Raw genomic sequence first — 13504 nt, forward strand, 5'->3', positions numbered from 1 at the left:
GACCGATCTCCTAGCAGCTACTGATGTTGACTGTGCTACTGAAATCCTGTATGCCAAACTTTACTCGTGCATTAATCAATTTGTTCCTTTAAAAAACCGCTCTCATAACCAATCTAAATACGTATACCCAAAATGGTTCACAGGGGAGATTATACGTAATATTAAAACTAAATACTTTCACTTAAAACGCTTCAGGCAGGAGGGCAAAGACTTCAACAGACATATGTTCAAATATTATAGATCGCAAGTGAAATATTTAATTGACGACGCATATAAACTTTACATTCAAAATCTGCAATGTAGTATTGTTAATTGTCCGGAAAAGTTCTGGGATTATGTTAAAGACAAAAAAAGGGAACGACAGCACAGTGATCAATCGTTCTATATCGATGGAAATGTAGTAAGTGGTCAGGGCGCTGCAGATGCCTTCGCTAATTATTTCAGCTCAGTGTTTCAGCAGGATAGGCCGATCCTGGACGCGGCGGCCGCGGCGCGAGAGGCATACATTTCTGGTGACTCAAGGTCAGTTTCCATTCCCTTTGTCTCTGAGTCTGATTTTAGAGCGGCTATTCGCAAACTAAAACCTCGCTCATCTGGTGGGCCGGATGGTATCCCAGTGTTCCTGGCCAAAGATTGTGCTGATACCTTGATTGCTCCTCTGTTGCACATATATAACCTCTCACTCAAATACTCCGCCTATCCAAATCGCTGGAAAACTTCTAGGGTGACACCGGTTCCTAAGGATGGTAACAATACAGATATTACCTCCTTTAGGCCTATAGCTGTTCTTCCTGTGTTTGGGAAAGTATTTGAAATCATACTTAACCGCCATCTAAGTCTGCAGGTGGCTGATCGCTTGCAACCCAGTCAGCACGGCTTCCGTAAGTCGCGATCTACAGTCACGAATCTCGTTGCCCTCGCTATGTCTGCAAAGAGATGGATGAGGGGTACCAGGTCGATGCTGCGTATTTCGACTTCAAAAAGGCATTCGACCTGGTCGACAACGACATATTGCTGAGGAAGCTAGCGCTAGCGGGCTTCACACCAAAGCTATTAGATTTCTTTGCTAATTACATGTGTGGCAGGCAGCAGTACGTCAGGGTGGGCGGCTTCGAGTCTAGTGACTACTGTACGCTGTCTGGTGTGAGTCAGGGCAGTACCTTGGGGCCCACTCTTTTTCTCCTCATGATAAACGACTTGCCCGACACAATCAGTGCTGCTAAGTGTCTTCTTTTCGCCGATGACCTGAAGCTGTTCCTAGGTATTCGTAGTATTAGCGACAGTGCATCGATGCAAGCTGATATTGATGCTGCTGCCAGGTGGAGTGAGAGAAATCGACTTCCCTTTAACGTGAAAAAGTGTAAGGCGATAACTTTCTCGCGTAAGCGTTCTGATCTCCAAACTGGGTACAGCTTGGCGGGTTCCTCGTTGGAGAAAGTTAGTGAAATCCGAGACCTAGGTTTAATATTAGACAAAAAATTCGACTTCCATTCGCATATCACTCGTATTAGCAAGCAGGCCAGTAAAACCTTAGGATTTGTAATGAGAATATCCAAGCAGTTTCACGTTGGAGTGGCTAAGTTTCTCTTTAACGCGTACGTGCGCAGCAAGTTGGAGTATGGTGCGGTTGTCTGGGATCCGTATGAGGCGAAGTATTCCCTAATGCTTGAAAAAATACAACGAAAATTTGCACGCTGGTTGTATAAAAAAGCCTACGGATATTACCCGTACCTCTACCCTTCCATCTTTGTCTCGGGGATGGTTGGGCTAGACACGCTCGAGTTAAGGCGGAAGTTGTTGCTCCTGGTGCACTATCTCTCAATCGTTCATCACCAAGTTGATAGCCCAGAGGTGTTAGGGAGGATAGGGTTGTTAGTGCCTAGGAGGGTACCGCGGGATGTAGACGGGGCGGTCGCACCGCGTCGCCGGCCGTGTGTGTTGCTGCGGCCGGCCGCTCGCACGTGTTACGCGAGGCACGCACCTACCACGCGTGCTTTATCATTGCTCCATTTAATGCTCACTCAGTATGTAGACGCTGACATGTTCGCCGATCGTTTAGCACATTTGTGCAGAACTGCTAGGCAATTTTTGAATTTTTATAATTTTAATTGACTGTCATGACATTTTATTTTATATGTTGTATATTTTATTGACATTGTTTAATATTATACCCGATTTTTTTTTGTTTCCTAGCGTGTAAGTAAATTTGAAATTAGAATTTGTTTTGACATTTTTATTCGCATGTTTTGATAAGTATTAATGTTGAGGTTAGTTTTAATTAGTTTCCATGTTCCTACTCATATCTGTACTCCTAGCATGTAAGTGAATTGGTTTTAAACTGTAAACTTACATTATTTCCAATAAATAAATAATAACAATGAATACAAATGCACCAGAAATGCCGATGCATCAGACTAAATCATGTTGAATCGTCTCGTAATTTTTTTTTAAATCTTCTCCCTGCCCTTATCCCGTTTTATTTTTTAATAATACAAAGAAACATGTTACTATGAGGTTTATTTATCGTGTTACAAAAAAAAACATAAAAATGTACATGAAAACAAGCCTATTATTCGATAATGAGAGGTATTAAGTTTATTAAGATATAATTCATAAAAAGGTTACGCTTGGTTGAATTGCATTTATCACAAACAAAAATAATGCTTTAGAAATAAGTAAAACTAAATAAAATAAAGGTCGACATAGTATAGGTAAGTATAAGATATGTAGGATATTTTAATTTAGATGGGTAAGTTTAGGTATTTAGGTTAAAACCTAAATACCTAAACTTAAAACTACTAAAGGTTAAAACTTAACTTGGATGTAGGTTAGGTGTAAGCAGGTTACTTTGAATACTAAGTTAGGTTAATTTTAGTTAAGTTAAACTTAGGTTTAGGTTAGGTTACTGAATAATATGTTAGGTTGAATTTAGTTTTTTTTTTTTAATACTTCTACCTCCACATGGATCGGAGCCTATTCTATCATATTCATTCCAGTTCTCGCTTTCTTGCCTCTCGCACTTTCATTCTTCATACTGTTCTTTCTTGCTTTCTTCGTCTTTCGGTCTCTACGGCTGGGACTGCCATTTGTTTATTTCCCTATGCTGTTTATCTACATTATTTCTTTTTTTCTACAGTTTTCTATTTACTTTATTTCTAGGATCTGGGGGGAGGTAATGTCCTCTGACATGGTTTAAGTCAGAGACTTTTTTTTTTGACTTTTATTATTACTTTTTACAAACTTCTTATATCTATTGCATTTAATTATATTACATTTTCTGTTTGCTATTTTTATTCACAATTTTTATTTATGTTTCTCCTAATATATTCTTATAATATATGTGAGTACATAATATAATTGTTTATCTATTTCTATTTTTTACGACATTAACAATTTTTGTACAAAATTTCAGGAATATTTCTCTCTCCTTTTTGCCTTCTATTATTGTGCTTACGTTTTCCCACTTTATCGGCACTCCCATTTCGGCTTCGCACTTTATTCGCGCATAGTCGTGGACCGGGCATTCTGTTATTAGGTGCTCCACGGTTTCCTCTTTACTCGGCTCGCAGATGCATGATGGGTTGTCCTTGCACTTGAATCTATGTAGGTACGAGGAGAACCCGCCATGCCCCGTCATTAGCTGAGTCACGGCCCCCGTCGGCTGGATCTTTCTTACAAGCCGGTACGCAGCCACCGCATCCGGGAAGAACACCTTCGTCACGGAGGCCGTTGAACCGGACGCGTATCTCCCGGCCCATTCGGCCAGCGTCTCTTCGCGTATGAAGCGCTTGGCGAATGAGACTGGACACCGGTCGTAGTCCGCCCTCCTCCCCGACGAAAGCGCTGCCTCCTTCGCCAGCTCGTCCGCCCTCTCGTTGCCCGCGAGTCCAGCGTGTGCCTTGACCCAGAACAAGGAGACATCTTTGCCCTGGTCAAAGGCGGCTTGAAGGTTGCGTCTTGCCTCCAGAGCTAAGCGGTGGAGCGAGCCCCGGTTTGTCAGCGTCTCAAGAGCAGCTCTTGAGTCGCTGAAGATACCGAAGCTCGCCTCACCCCTCCTCTTAATCTCCTCGGTCGCCCTGTGTATTGCCAGGAGTTCGGCCTGATATACGGTGCAGTAGTTGGCTAATGTAATTTTTATGGCTCGGTCTTCGCGCTCACCTTTCCATGTGGAAAGGGAGGCTCCTACTTTGCCCTCGATTTTACTGCCGTCGGTATACATATTTACTTGCTGCACCGCATATCTTTCCAGAGCTTCACGGTCCGGAAGGCTCGTAAAGCTCAGCTCCTGGCAAAGGGCCGGGTGAGGAGACTCCGTGTACCTTGACGCAACCTCCACCTCCCTGTCGTCAGGCAACGCACGGGTCAGGCCTTTTCTGGCTCTGTACAGTTCGGCTGCTTCCCGTATGCGGAGGTCCAGGGGCAGGATCCCGGTCAGTACTAGGGCCGAGTTCAGGGACACTGTGCGGTATGCTCCGCACAGCTTCTGCACAAAGCCCCTTTGTACCGCCGCCACACGGTGGGCTGGATGGCTCGAAAAGAGGACATTCGCACTTTTTTCAGATAATCATTTTTTGAAAAATGCTATCCAATAGAGAATTATATGAGGAACAATAAATGTGGTATACATTTTTGCGAAATAAGGCATATTGACAGCAGAAAAAAATAAAGTCTGTTTTTTTGTATGGGACCCAAAAATAGGTATCTTGTTTCTCAGAAACTATTAGAGGTCCCGTCTTCTACCTTTCAAGACTTTGTTTTTCTACTTTTATAGAGTAAGAAACGATAAGCAGATTTTCTATTCAGGTGCTGTTTTTTTTTTAGTCCAGTAAAAGTTAACACATTTTCAGTGATCGGAATAGGCAGAGTATATTTACCTACACTTGGTAGAACATAGATAAAAAGTGGAGACTTCCTTACGACTAAATTTTTTGCGGGATAAAGTCCCGGGAATTTACCGAATAATTAATATTGTTCTGAATAGTACAAAAAACAATACAAACTGCTTCAATACAATAAATAGGCATAAAATAAAACAACCAATATATAAACGGATTCTTCTATATTTATTTTTAATAAACTCTCTTTATGTACAAAATTATTATTATTTTACTAAATCTAAATATAAATAACATTGCAACTTAATCTACAAATACAAAATTATTATATTGATTTAAACTAACACCATTTTCACACATACCTATTATTAAATGAAAACGGGACTTATTCGCGTAACACTTATGTTTATATTTGGCCCAAGGTTTCGGATGTCACATTACGTATTACGTCCGTAGTCAGAGGCATACTGGTAGGGAGTTGTGTCAACATTTTCTAACTATACGAGTTTTTGGAATTACCCGCACTTGATTTTCATTAGTTGCTTTTATGCTAGGGTAAGTGCTACGCGATTAAATCCAGTTTTCATTTAATTTACAAAATTATTCGTCACTATCAGAATCAAATTCATAATCATAACCTTTATTCATTTCAATACTATTATTATTCTCCTGGAGATGATTGAAATATATTACTATAATTTTTTTCCACATTTTCAATTTTCAGTCTATTTCTTTTCACGCTTAAAATCCACTTGTATGTAGAAAATGACCGTTCAACGTCTACAGATGTGAGTGGTGCAAAATTATAAATCGAATCATCATCTGCATCGATCCTTTGAACAATTCTCTCACTTTTTTCTCTAACAACGTCATAGTCAGGATTGCGTTCTATAACTTTCTCTAATTTATTTTCTATTATTTCGTTCGACGACCAGTTCAAAACACATCTAACGTTGTCAATAATATCAAAATATTCTGCTAGCGATAATTTAGACTCTTGTAATTTTGTAAGTGCTACTTGAATTATTCGATAGTTTTCGTGAATAAAATTTAGTTGGGATTGAATATTTTCTTTTCTAAACGCGGCTTTTGCTTTTCTTATAGATATTGCTTCATTGCTATTAAGATTACCTACAACATCCGATATTTGTTGAAAATGTTCCGCATAGTACGACGTTGCCTTTAGCCATGTACCCCATCTAGTAATTACTGGTTAAGGAGGTAGCGGTAAATTAGGGTACATATCCTTAAGTAGTCTTACTCTGTTAGGTGATTTTAAAAATATCTTTTTTACATTGGCTACTAAATCATCAACGTTTTCGTATTGAGAACGTATTTGTTCTGCCACTCTGTTAAGGGCATGTGCTAAGCACGTTACGTGCAACATATTTGGAAAATCGATTTTTAACAAACGTCCGGCTTTTAACATGTATGCCACGCTGTCAGAGCATAACATAAGCACATTGTTAGATTTTTCTTCAAATGATTCTCCCCACATTTCGTTTAATGATTCGTTCACAAAATTTGCTATAGTTTCCCCGTTTACCTTTTGTAGCACTTTACATGCAATTAAATACGGTCGAGTCGCTACATTTTTTATTAAAGGCATCACTAATAAATGAACCACATATCTTCCTAAAAAATCAGTTGTTTCGTCAAGAGATATCGATCGATCTTTATAAAATTCATCTAGATACCTTTTCCGTAATATTGATTCAGATGGCACTTTCTTTTCTACGCACACACAACAACCACTGTAGCAAACATATTTGCCAAAAAAAGATTGGAACGCAGAATTATTAACTTGCGACCAAGGGATGTTACACAAAATTAAAAAAATTACTAAGTCGAAGTAAAATTCTTTCTCAGTATTTTGTCGCCTGCCTTGATGTATGGCTCCATTGATGTGCCGATCAACGTTGCCTTTCTTCGTGGCTTTGAAAGAGGTCTCGCATTTGGTGCAAAATATGATACCACTTGCTTCGTCATATACAAGTTCCGGATTATTAACAATCCAACTAGTGACTAGTTCGGGTCTCACTTTGTTCGCCATGTCGACAACAAAAATTATATAATATATTCCGAAGCGTACCTGAAATAAATTATACGAAGTGTTAGCAATGAGCTTTAAATATTTCAGAATGAAGGGTAAGGTTTCTCTTAACCTATCGACGCGAAATCGGCTTTAGCCGACCAAAAATAGCTCGTTAGTATGAAGACGCGTACGCATGTTCATACTAACGAGCGATTTTTGGTCGGCAGTATGTACAAAACACATTTGTACAAATATTAAAAATATTTGAGACGCGCATTATCGAAGAGCTGAACTTTGTGTAGCAAAGCTGCAAATTCCCATCAAAATCAACACGTGCAAACTTGCAAATAATACAAAACCCCATTTTAAGGTACAAACTTCAAACTCCGAGTACAGTTTACAACCGTTTTCTCAAATTTAGTTGTAGTCTGGCAAGTATATAGTGTTTTTCGCATATATTTATGATTTAAATCTTTACAAGCTTACACGTGTCTATTTATGTACAGTACGGTAAGTATAATGTAGGTAGGTTTAATACATTACTCGGCCAAATTATGAGCATAGGTAAGTGACTTAAGTCAATAGTCATAGTTCGTGACCATATATGAAAAAGGTAAAATTTTTAAATAATAAATACATTATCTTACCTTGAAACTTGGTAGTTTTGCAGTATCCGTGGTGTTTTCAGTGTCCAGTAATCGCCAAATCCAATCAAAGCAAAATCGGTGTCCGAGTTCAGGCCGTGTGTAATCATAATCAAGTATAGCAGGCGAAATTCCAGTAAACAAGCAAATGTCAAATATCGAAAAAACACAGTATCTACACTTCCGTACGTACTCGACAAGGGATAGTAAGAAACTGATGTCAACTTTCTATTTAAGTAATGCATAAAAAGGGTAGCAGGTAACAGCGATAAGTGATAACGACATCTGCTTTGTATTTTAGACGATAACAATGGAAAGTACAATTAACATAGTTGATAGTAATACTGTTATTTCTAACTCTTTCACTTAAACACAGCTGGTATCGGTGTAAAAGAGACGGACAAGTTTGAAATAATATAAATACAATAATGTTATATTATCACCTGTAAACTAGTACAAACTTGTAGTGTTATGGTTACTATTTAATTTAACGTACATTGGGGATACATAGTGAGATTTTATTTATTTTACTGATTTTTAAATCCGGGAAGTCCCGGAAAAAAATGTTATCGCAAGGAAGTCTCCACTTCATGACTTTGTTCTACCAAGTGTAGGTAAATATACTCTGCCTATTCCGATCACTGAATATTAGCTCTATCATATCCATGTGATGACGCCGGGATGTCCCGAAGGGGCATCCCGGGGGAAAAGAATGAGTTGCCTGCGTCCTGAAGGGACGCAGGTCTTTACCTCCGTAGAGATTTCCGAGATTATGTCTACGTAAGTCAGTCAGTGTTTTGAATTTATTTTAGTCGATTTGTCTGTTGGTTTGTCAGTGAGTTACACGAGAAGGAGAGAGAGAGAGAGCGAGCATTGGGCGCGATTCCCTCTTTTCGGGTCAGGTCTAGGGGTGTAGTCAACAGTCTGGTTGATAAGGGGGTTGTATGATGAGGGGCTCTATCGAAGTATTTACGAGAGGCCATCTGGAAGAAACTTTTTATAGATTGTAGGGCTAGGTCTCGATGGAGGTCGACGTTGCGGACATACCAAGGCGCGCCGACCGCCCTTCTTATGAAACGATTTTGCAATGTTTGCATAGAATACAACTTTGCTGTTGAGGAGTGGGCAAACACTACACTTGCGTAGGAGAGCACCGGGCGAACGCAAGTCTTGTATAATGTGATTTTGTTCCTGATTGACATGTTGCTTTTATGATTGAGAAGTGGGTGCAATCGACCCAATATGAACGCCGCCCTGTCCCTTACTGTTTTGATATGCCTGTGGAAATTGAGACGACTGTCCATTGTGACGCCCAGATATTTTGCGTTTTCGCTCCATTGAATGGGTTTATTAAAAAGCTTTATTTTATCATAATTATTCTGAGTGTGTTGTAGGCCGCCGTTCTTGCTGGTGAAAAGAATAGCGACGCTTTTATCAGAGTTCACCTCAATTCTCCACCGGTTGAACCAGTCGCCTAGGGAGTCTGCTGCGCGCTGGAGAAGTGAAGTGAGCCTAGCTGGGGATCGTGATGACGCATAGAACGCTGTGTCGTCAGCAAACAAAGCGTAGTTTACACCGGGGATTTTTGGCATGTCATTGACATACAACGAGAACAGCGTGGGAGATAAAACAGTATTGAAAGATTTCACCTCCTCCACCTCCTGATCGTTATCATTAACCTTATCCATTTACTGTATCGTCCGAAGAGTTCTAAATTAACGTTAACAGCGCTCTCATATAACCCTAGAAATGTTCTCCTCTATGAGAGAGACAATCGTCATGGTGACCTTCGATATATAATCGTTTTAACAATCTCGCTACTTCCGCTCTTAATGTGTGTAACCGCATGGGGAGTATTGGGGAGGCGCCATGTATTAATAAGAGTATTCTTTAGGAACGCTTTTATTAACTTGTTTTTACATCCGCGATAAAAAGATTTCATTTCATCGCTGGAATCGCTCTCATGGCAGTACAAGGGATTAATGTTATTTTCTTTGTCCCCATCGTCTTGTGCTTTTGCAGTTGGGCTGGTGGCGAATGTGAAGTGGAGCTGCTACAGCCACCGCCGCCGCCTGTGTTAGTGTTGGACAACCAGCACTGGCAGCACCAAGTGGTGATGGTACTGGTAATGTCAGCTGGGGAAAATATAATAATAATTCGTTTTCCATTTTGTAAATTATCCTTTACAATCAATTCATCCTCGTGAAAACCATTCCAATTTAATGCGCTTAAATATATTTCAAAATCTATATGTTCGGGTTCCTTAATCTTTGGAACACCCTTCTTTTTATTTCGTTAAATCATTTGTTTCAAATTTTTGTGTGTCGGTATATGTGCGGATATCACTTTTTTGTTGTATGAAATGTAATATATGGATATTACGTATCATTTTATGATTAATATGTACCGTATCTGCAGTACAGTTCCATAAGTCTCGTAAAATAGGTATTGAAGTAGAACTGTGTCAGTTTGTACAATTAAAACTTTAAAAATAAATGTTAATGATATTATTTTCATAATTGCTTTCTTGGGGTTGGATATGAGGATATCACGTATTATTTGTGGTATATTTTTTTACAAAAAAAAAATCAGCCATATCGTATCCGGAGGACCCCAAACTTGGTATGTTTCGAAAATTCTTTTTGTTTTAATTTAAAAAAATGGCCGAAATGTAATGATGTGATATATTTTTAGAATCACCTCAAAAAACCCTTTCGTATGATACCACACACAATAGGTGTTGGAAAAAAAAATTTTTTTCATACAAAAAATGTTTCTCCCCCTCCCCGAAAATTTTACGGCAAACGGAAGAACGGATAGGGGGAACGGATTTTTTAGGAAAACGATACGGCGCGTTACACGGGGGGGAGGGGGGCTCAAAAATCTTCGAAAAAAAAATTTTTTTTTTGATGCGCCGATGAAAAATATATCGAACGGGAAATACCTCTTTAACTGCGACATCATAGGTATGACAAATGTAAGTTACCAATGAGTTTCAAAAATACGAACTCTCGGAAATCACTCATATTGGTGAGAATTAGTCACTTGGTGAGATTCAAAAATCGCACTCCTGGTCTTTTTAATTTTTCATTCTGCAAAATTGTTAGTAAATAGCTTTTCTAAAATTCTTCTTATTATAACTGGTATCTTGTTTCCACCTACAAGGCTGAGATATGTTACCTGCAAAATATGAATAACAGATTCCTGTTTAAGGCCGTTCCATCGGCTTGCCGCTGTCTCTGTCACATTTCGCAAGAAAGAACGGGAAAGATCATGTGCGCCAAGTGTCAATTTTGATCGAATTTTGTCGATTTTTATTTATTTTAAAAACGTTACCCTACAATATCGAAATTCGAAAGCTATGAAATTATTATTTAAGTTAAGATTGTTTTTTCTTCTTTTTTTGTTTATAGTACCACATAATAAATAACCGAGTAAAGTTGGATTAAAAGTCCGAGTTAGAGGTTACTTTGGGAATTAATTGTATCGAGCGAAGTGTCATAATTCGTGTATCGGAAGCTATGATGTTAAAGATAATATAGTCAAGAACTACATATATTTTTTCCACGTCTACGAATATCAACGCCTCTTAGAAAAACAGGATCATATAAGGAGACTTTTCGCCTTCTAGCTCAGGGAACCGCCTTAATAGCAAGTCGGAACGGAACTCGTGAGCATCATTGAAAATCACAACAGACGTCCGTCAGTCTCGGTTGATGCCAGGGATCTACTTAGCATTTATGTTACGTCAATAAATTAGGAATATAGTAGTTAGTTCGTAAGCTTGCGCTTTGCATTACGGGGGTGACAAAGCTTCAATGCTAAAACCCCCAGATAAAAAAAAGTAAGTTTAGCGGTCTGGCTAACAGTGCTAATATTTGACCTAGCATGAATTTATTAGTAAATTTACCAGAAGTTTACAATTTTCTGGAATTGCAATCCAGGATTCGATTTCGGATAAGTCCTCGCTGTCCTCACACGGTACTTTTATGCCCGCCGGTAGAGGATGTTCTATAACGGTGAATGAAGATGAAGCTGTTAATCGTTGCAGCATTTCATTTTGGCCAATTTGGAGCTCTTTTATGTCAGACTCAATTGTCAATAGGAGACAAGTGCTTGGCAATGATTGCTAAAACAAATTTATTTTTTATAAATACTTGTGGCAACGTACTGTAATGTAACAGTCAGTGCAAAAATATATATCTAACTTCTACAGAACAAATTGATCCGGGACCCACCGTGGAACTTCGCACAGTAAAATGTTCACATCGCAGTAAAACAATTCAGTGTAAAGTGTTAACGCAGAGCGCCATCTGGCGAAGCTTGCGGCGAATCATCAAACTTACCACGTCAACGTTTCGTTATTGTGCGAAGAGGCAGAAAGACTCGAAAGAAATAAAACTCGTTCTACATGGGTACACGACATATGAAGAGGAAGGAAGACTTACCTACTTATTATTCTTTATTTTCCTCGAATGATACATCCACCATCCACCTGACATCTGTCATTCAACATCCGTTATTCGACGTCCGTCTCCCGACATTCGTCATCCGCCATTCGACAGTCATTATGTTGCAGAATAGAGTTTATATAGCAACATTTAAGAAAACTACTGGTTACCATAGCAATGTGTCAACATTCTTCTTGGACAAAATATAAAAGCATTCGTTTGTACTTTCGCATTTTAATTCATAATTACTTATTTGTACTCCAAGGCAAAAGTATATACTTTAACATGGTCCTTTTGAGTCGCGAACCGTAAGTAAATCAAATTGATTGCGTAGAAGCAACAGCGAATTCCAGAAGCACGAAAAATTTTTCTGTCGTCCCGTTTGGCATTGCCGAATTTAAAGGTGCCGCCATTGAGCGGTGCAGACGGTGCAGTGTTCTACGAGCCGGCAGCAAGCAACGCGTTCCATAAACGCACCACAACGATCACCAATCACTGCGCAGCGAAGCCCGCGCGTGGAACGGAATAATCAAGTAACGTTTTACGTTTCAAATCTATATTTCATCTGTGTACAGTGGTGAGTGCTTTGGAATCCTGAAAGCAATAGAGTTCATCATTATAATGCATCTCAAAAAAGCAATTATTTTCTCAGACTCCCTAAGTTCACTTCAGGCAATATATAAATTTCCTTTCAAATCTAAATCTAATAACCCAATTATTTATCAAATCCGTAGCCTACTGTTAAAATGTCACCTTAAAGGTTATTCGGTTTCCATTGATTGGATCCCTGGACACAGAGGGATTAAGGGTAATGAAAGGGTGGATGACTTAGCTCGAGATGCCATTAGTTGTGGGGACATGTTTCCGTTTAAGAATGTTGCTGAAGACTTGTTGGCACTGCCTAAATTATACCTACGAAAGGAATGGACGAAATTATGGACATCTGGTGCGGGTGCCGCTGCGTTACATTATCGGAGCATTCAAACATCAATTCCTGTCAAACCCTGGTTTGCTAAAATCTCTTTGCCAAAACCTGCAACTAGTATGTTAATTCGAATGAGATTGGGTCACGTTTGTTCACCGGAACACCTGAAACGACTAAATCGCGTGGCCAGTTCTGCATGTACATGTGGAGCTGATCCCGCTGATCTTAATCATATATTCTTTGCATGTAACCTATATGACCGTTCTATATTATTAAGACAGCTTTCAGATTTGAAAGTTCCGTTTCCCACATCTATTACAACACTCCTGTATGTTAATGATTCTTCTCCATATATATTTAAATCATTATATTTATTTATCTCACGTCATAACATTAAACTTTAACTTACTATAATTTACCTTTTCCTGATCCTTTTCCAAAATTCCGAATTACCCGTTATCCCTTATTGTATGTAATCCTTTAATTCCGTTTCCCCGTTTTACTCGTTTGGCTGAATGCGCCAGGAGCACGATGCCATAAACAAAAAAAAAACTATATTTTGACATTTGAGCGTTTCTTTTTTTTTTTTGCCAGTAGTTTTCAAAATTGACCAA

General features: G+C 39.0%; 1 protein-coding gene across 1 annotated transcript; it reads right to left on the bottom strand.

Annotated features, from left to right (window-relative positions):
* Positions 1-1879: 1879 nt before the first annotated feature.
* Positions 1880-9202, bottom strand: LOC134747433 (uncharacterized). The gene is made up of 4 exons (XM_063682058.1): positions 8780-9202; positions 6679-6927; positions 3455-4483; positions 1880-1981 (listed from the first exon to the last, which is right to left on the bottom strand). Exons 1-4 carry the CDS (start codon positions 9200-9202, stop codon positions 1880-1882), a joined length of 1803 nt encoding a protein of 600 aa, XP_063538128.1.
* Between the last annotated feature and the right edge of the window lie 4302 nt (positions 9203-13504).

This window comes from Cydia strobilella, chromosome 14, assembly GCF_947568885.1.
Source record: "Cydia strobilella chromosome 14, ilCydStro3.1, whole genome shotgun sequence".
In the NCBI taxonomy this organism is placed as follows: Eukaryota; Metazoa; Arthropoda; class Insecta; order Lepidoptera; family Tortricidae; genus Cydia; species Cydia strobilella.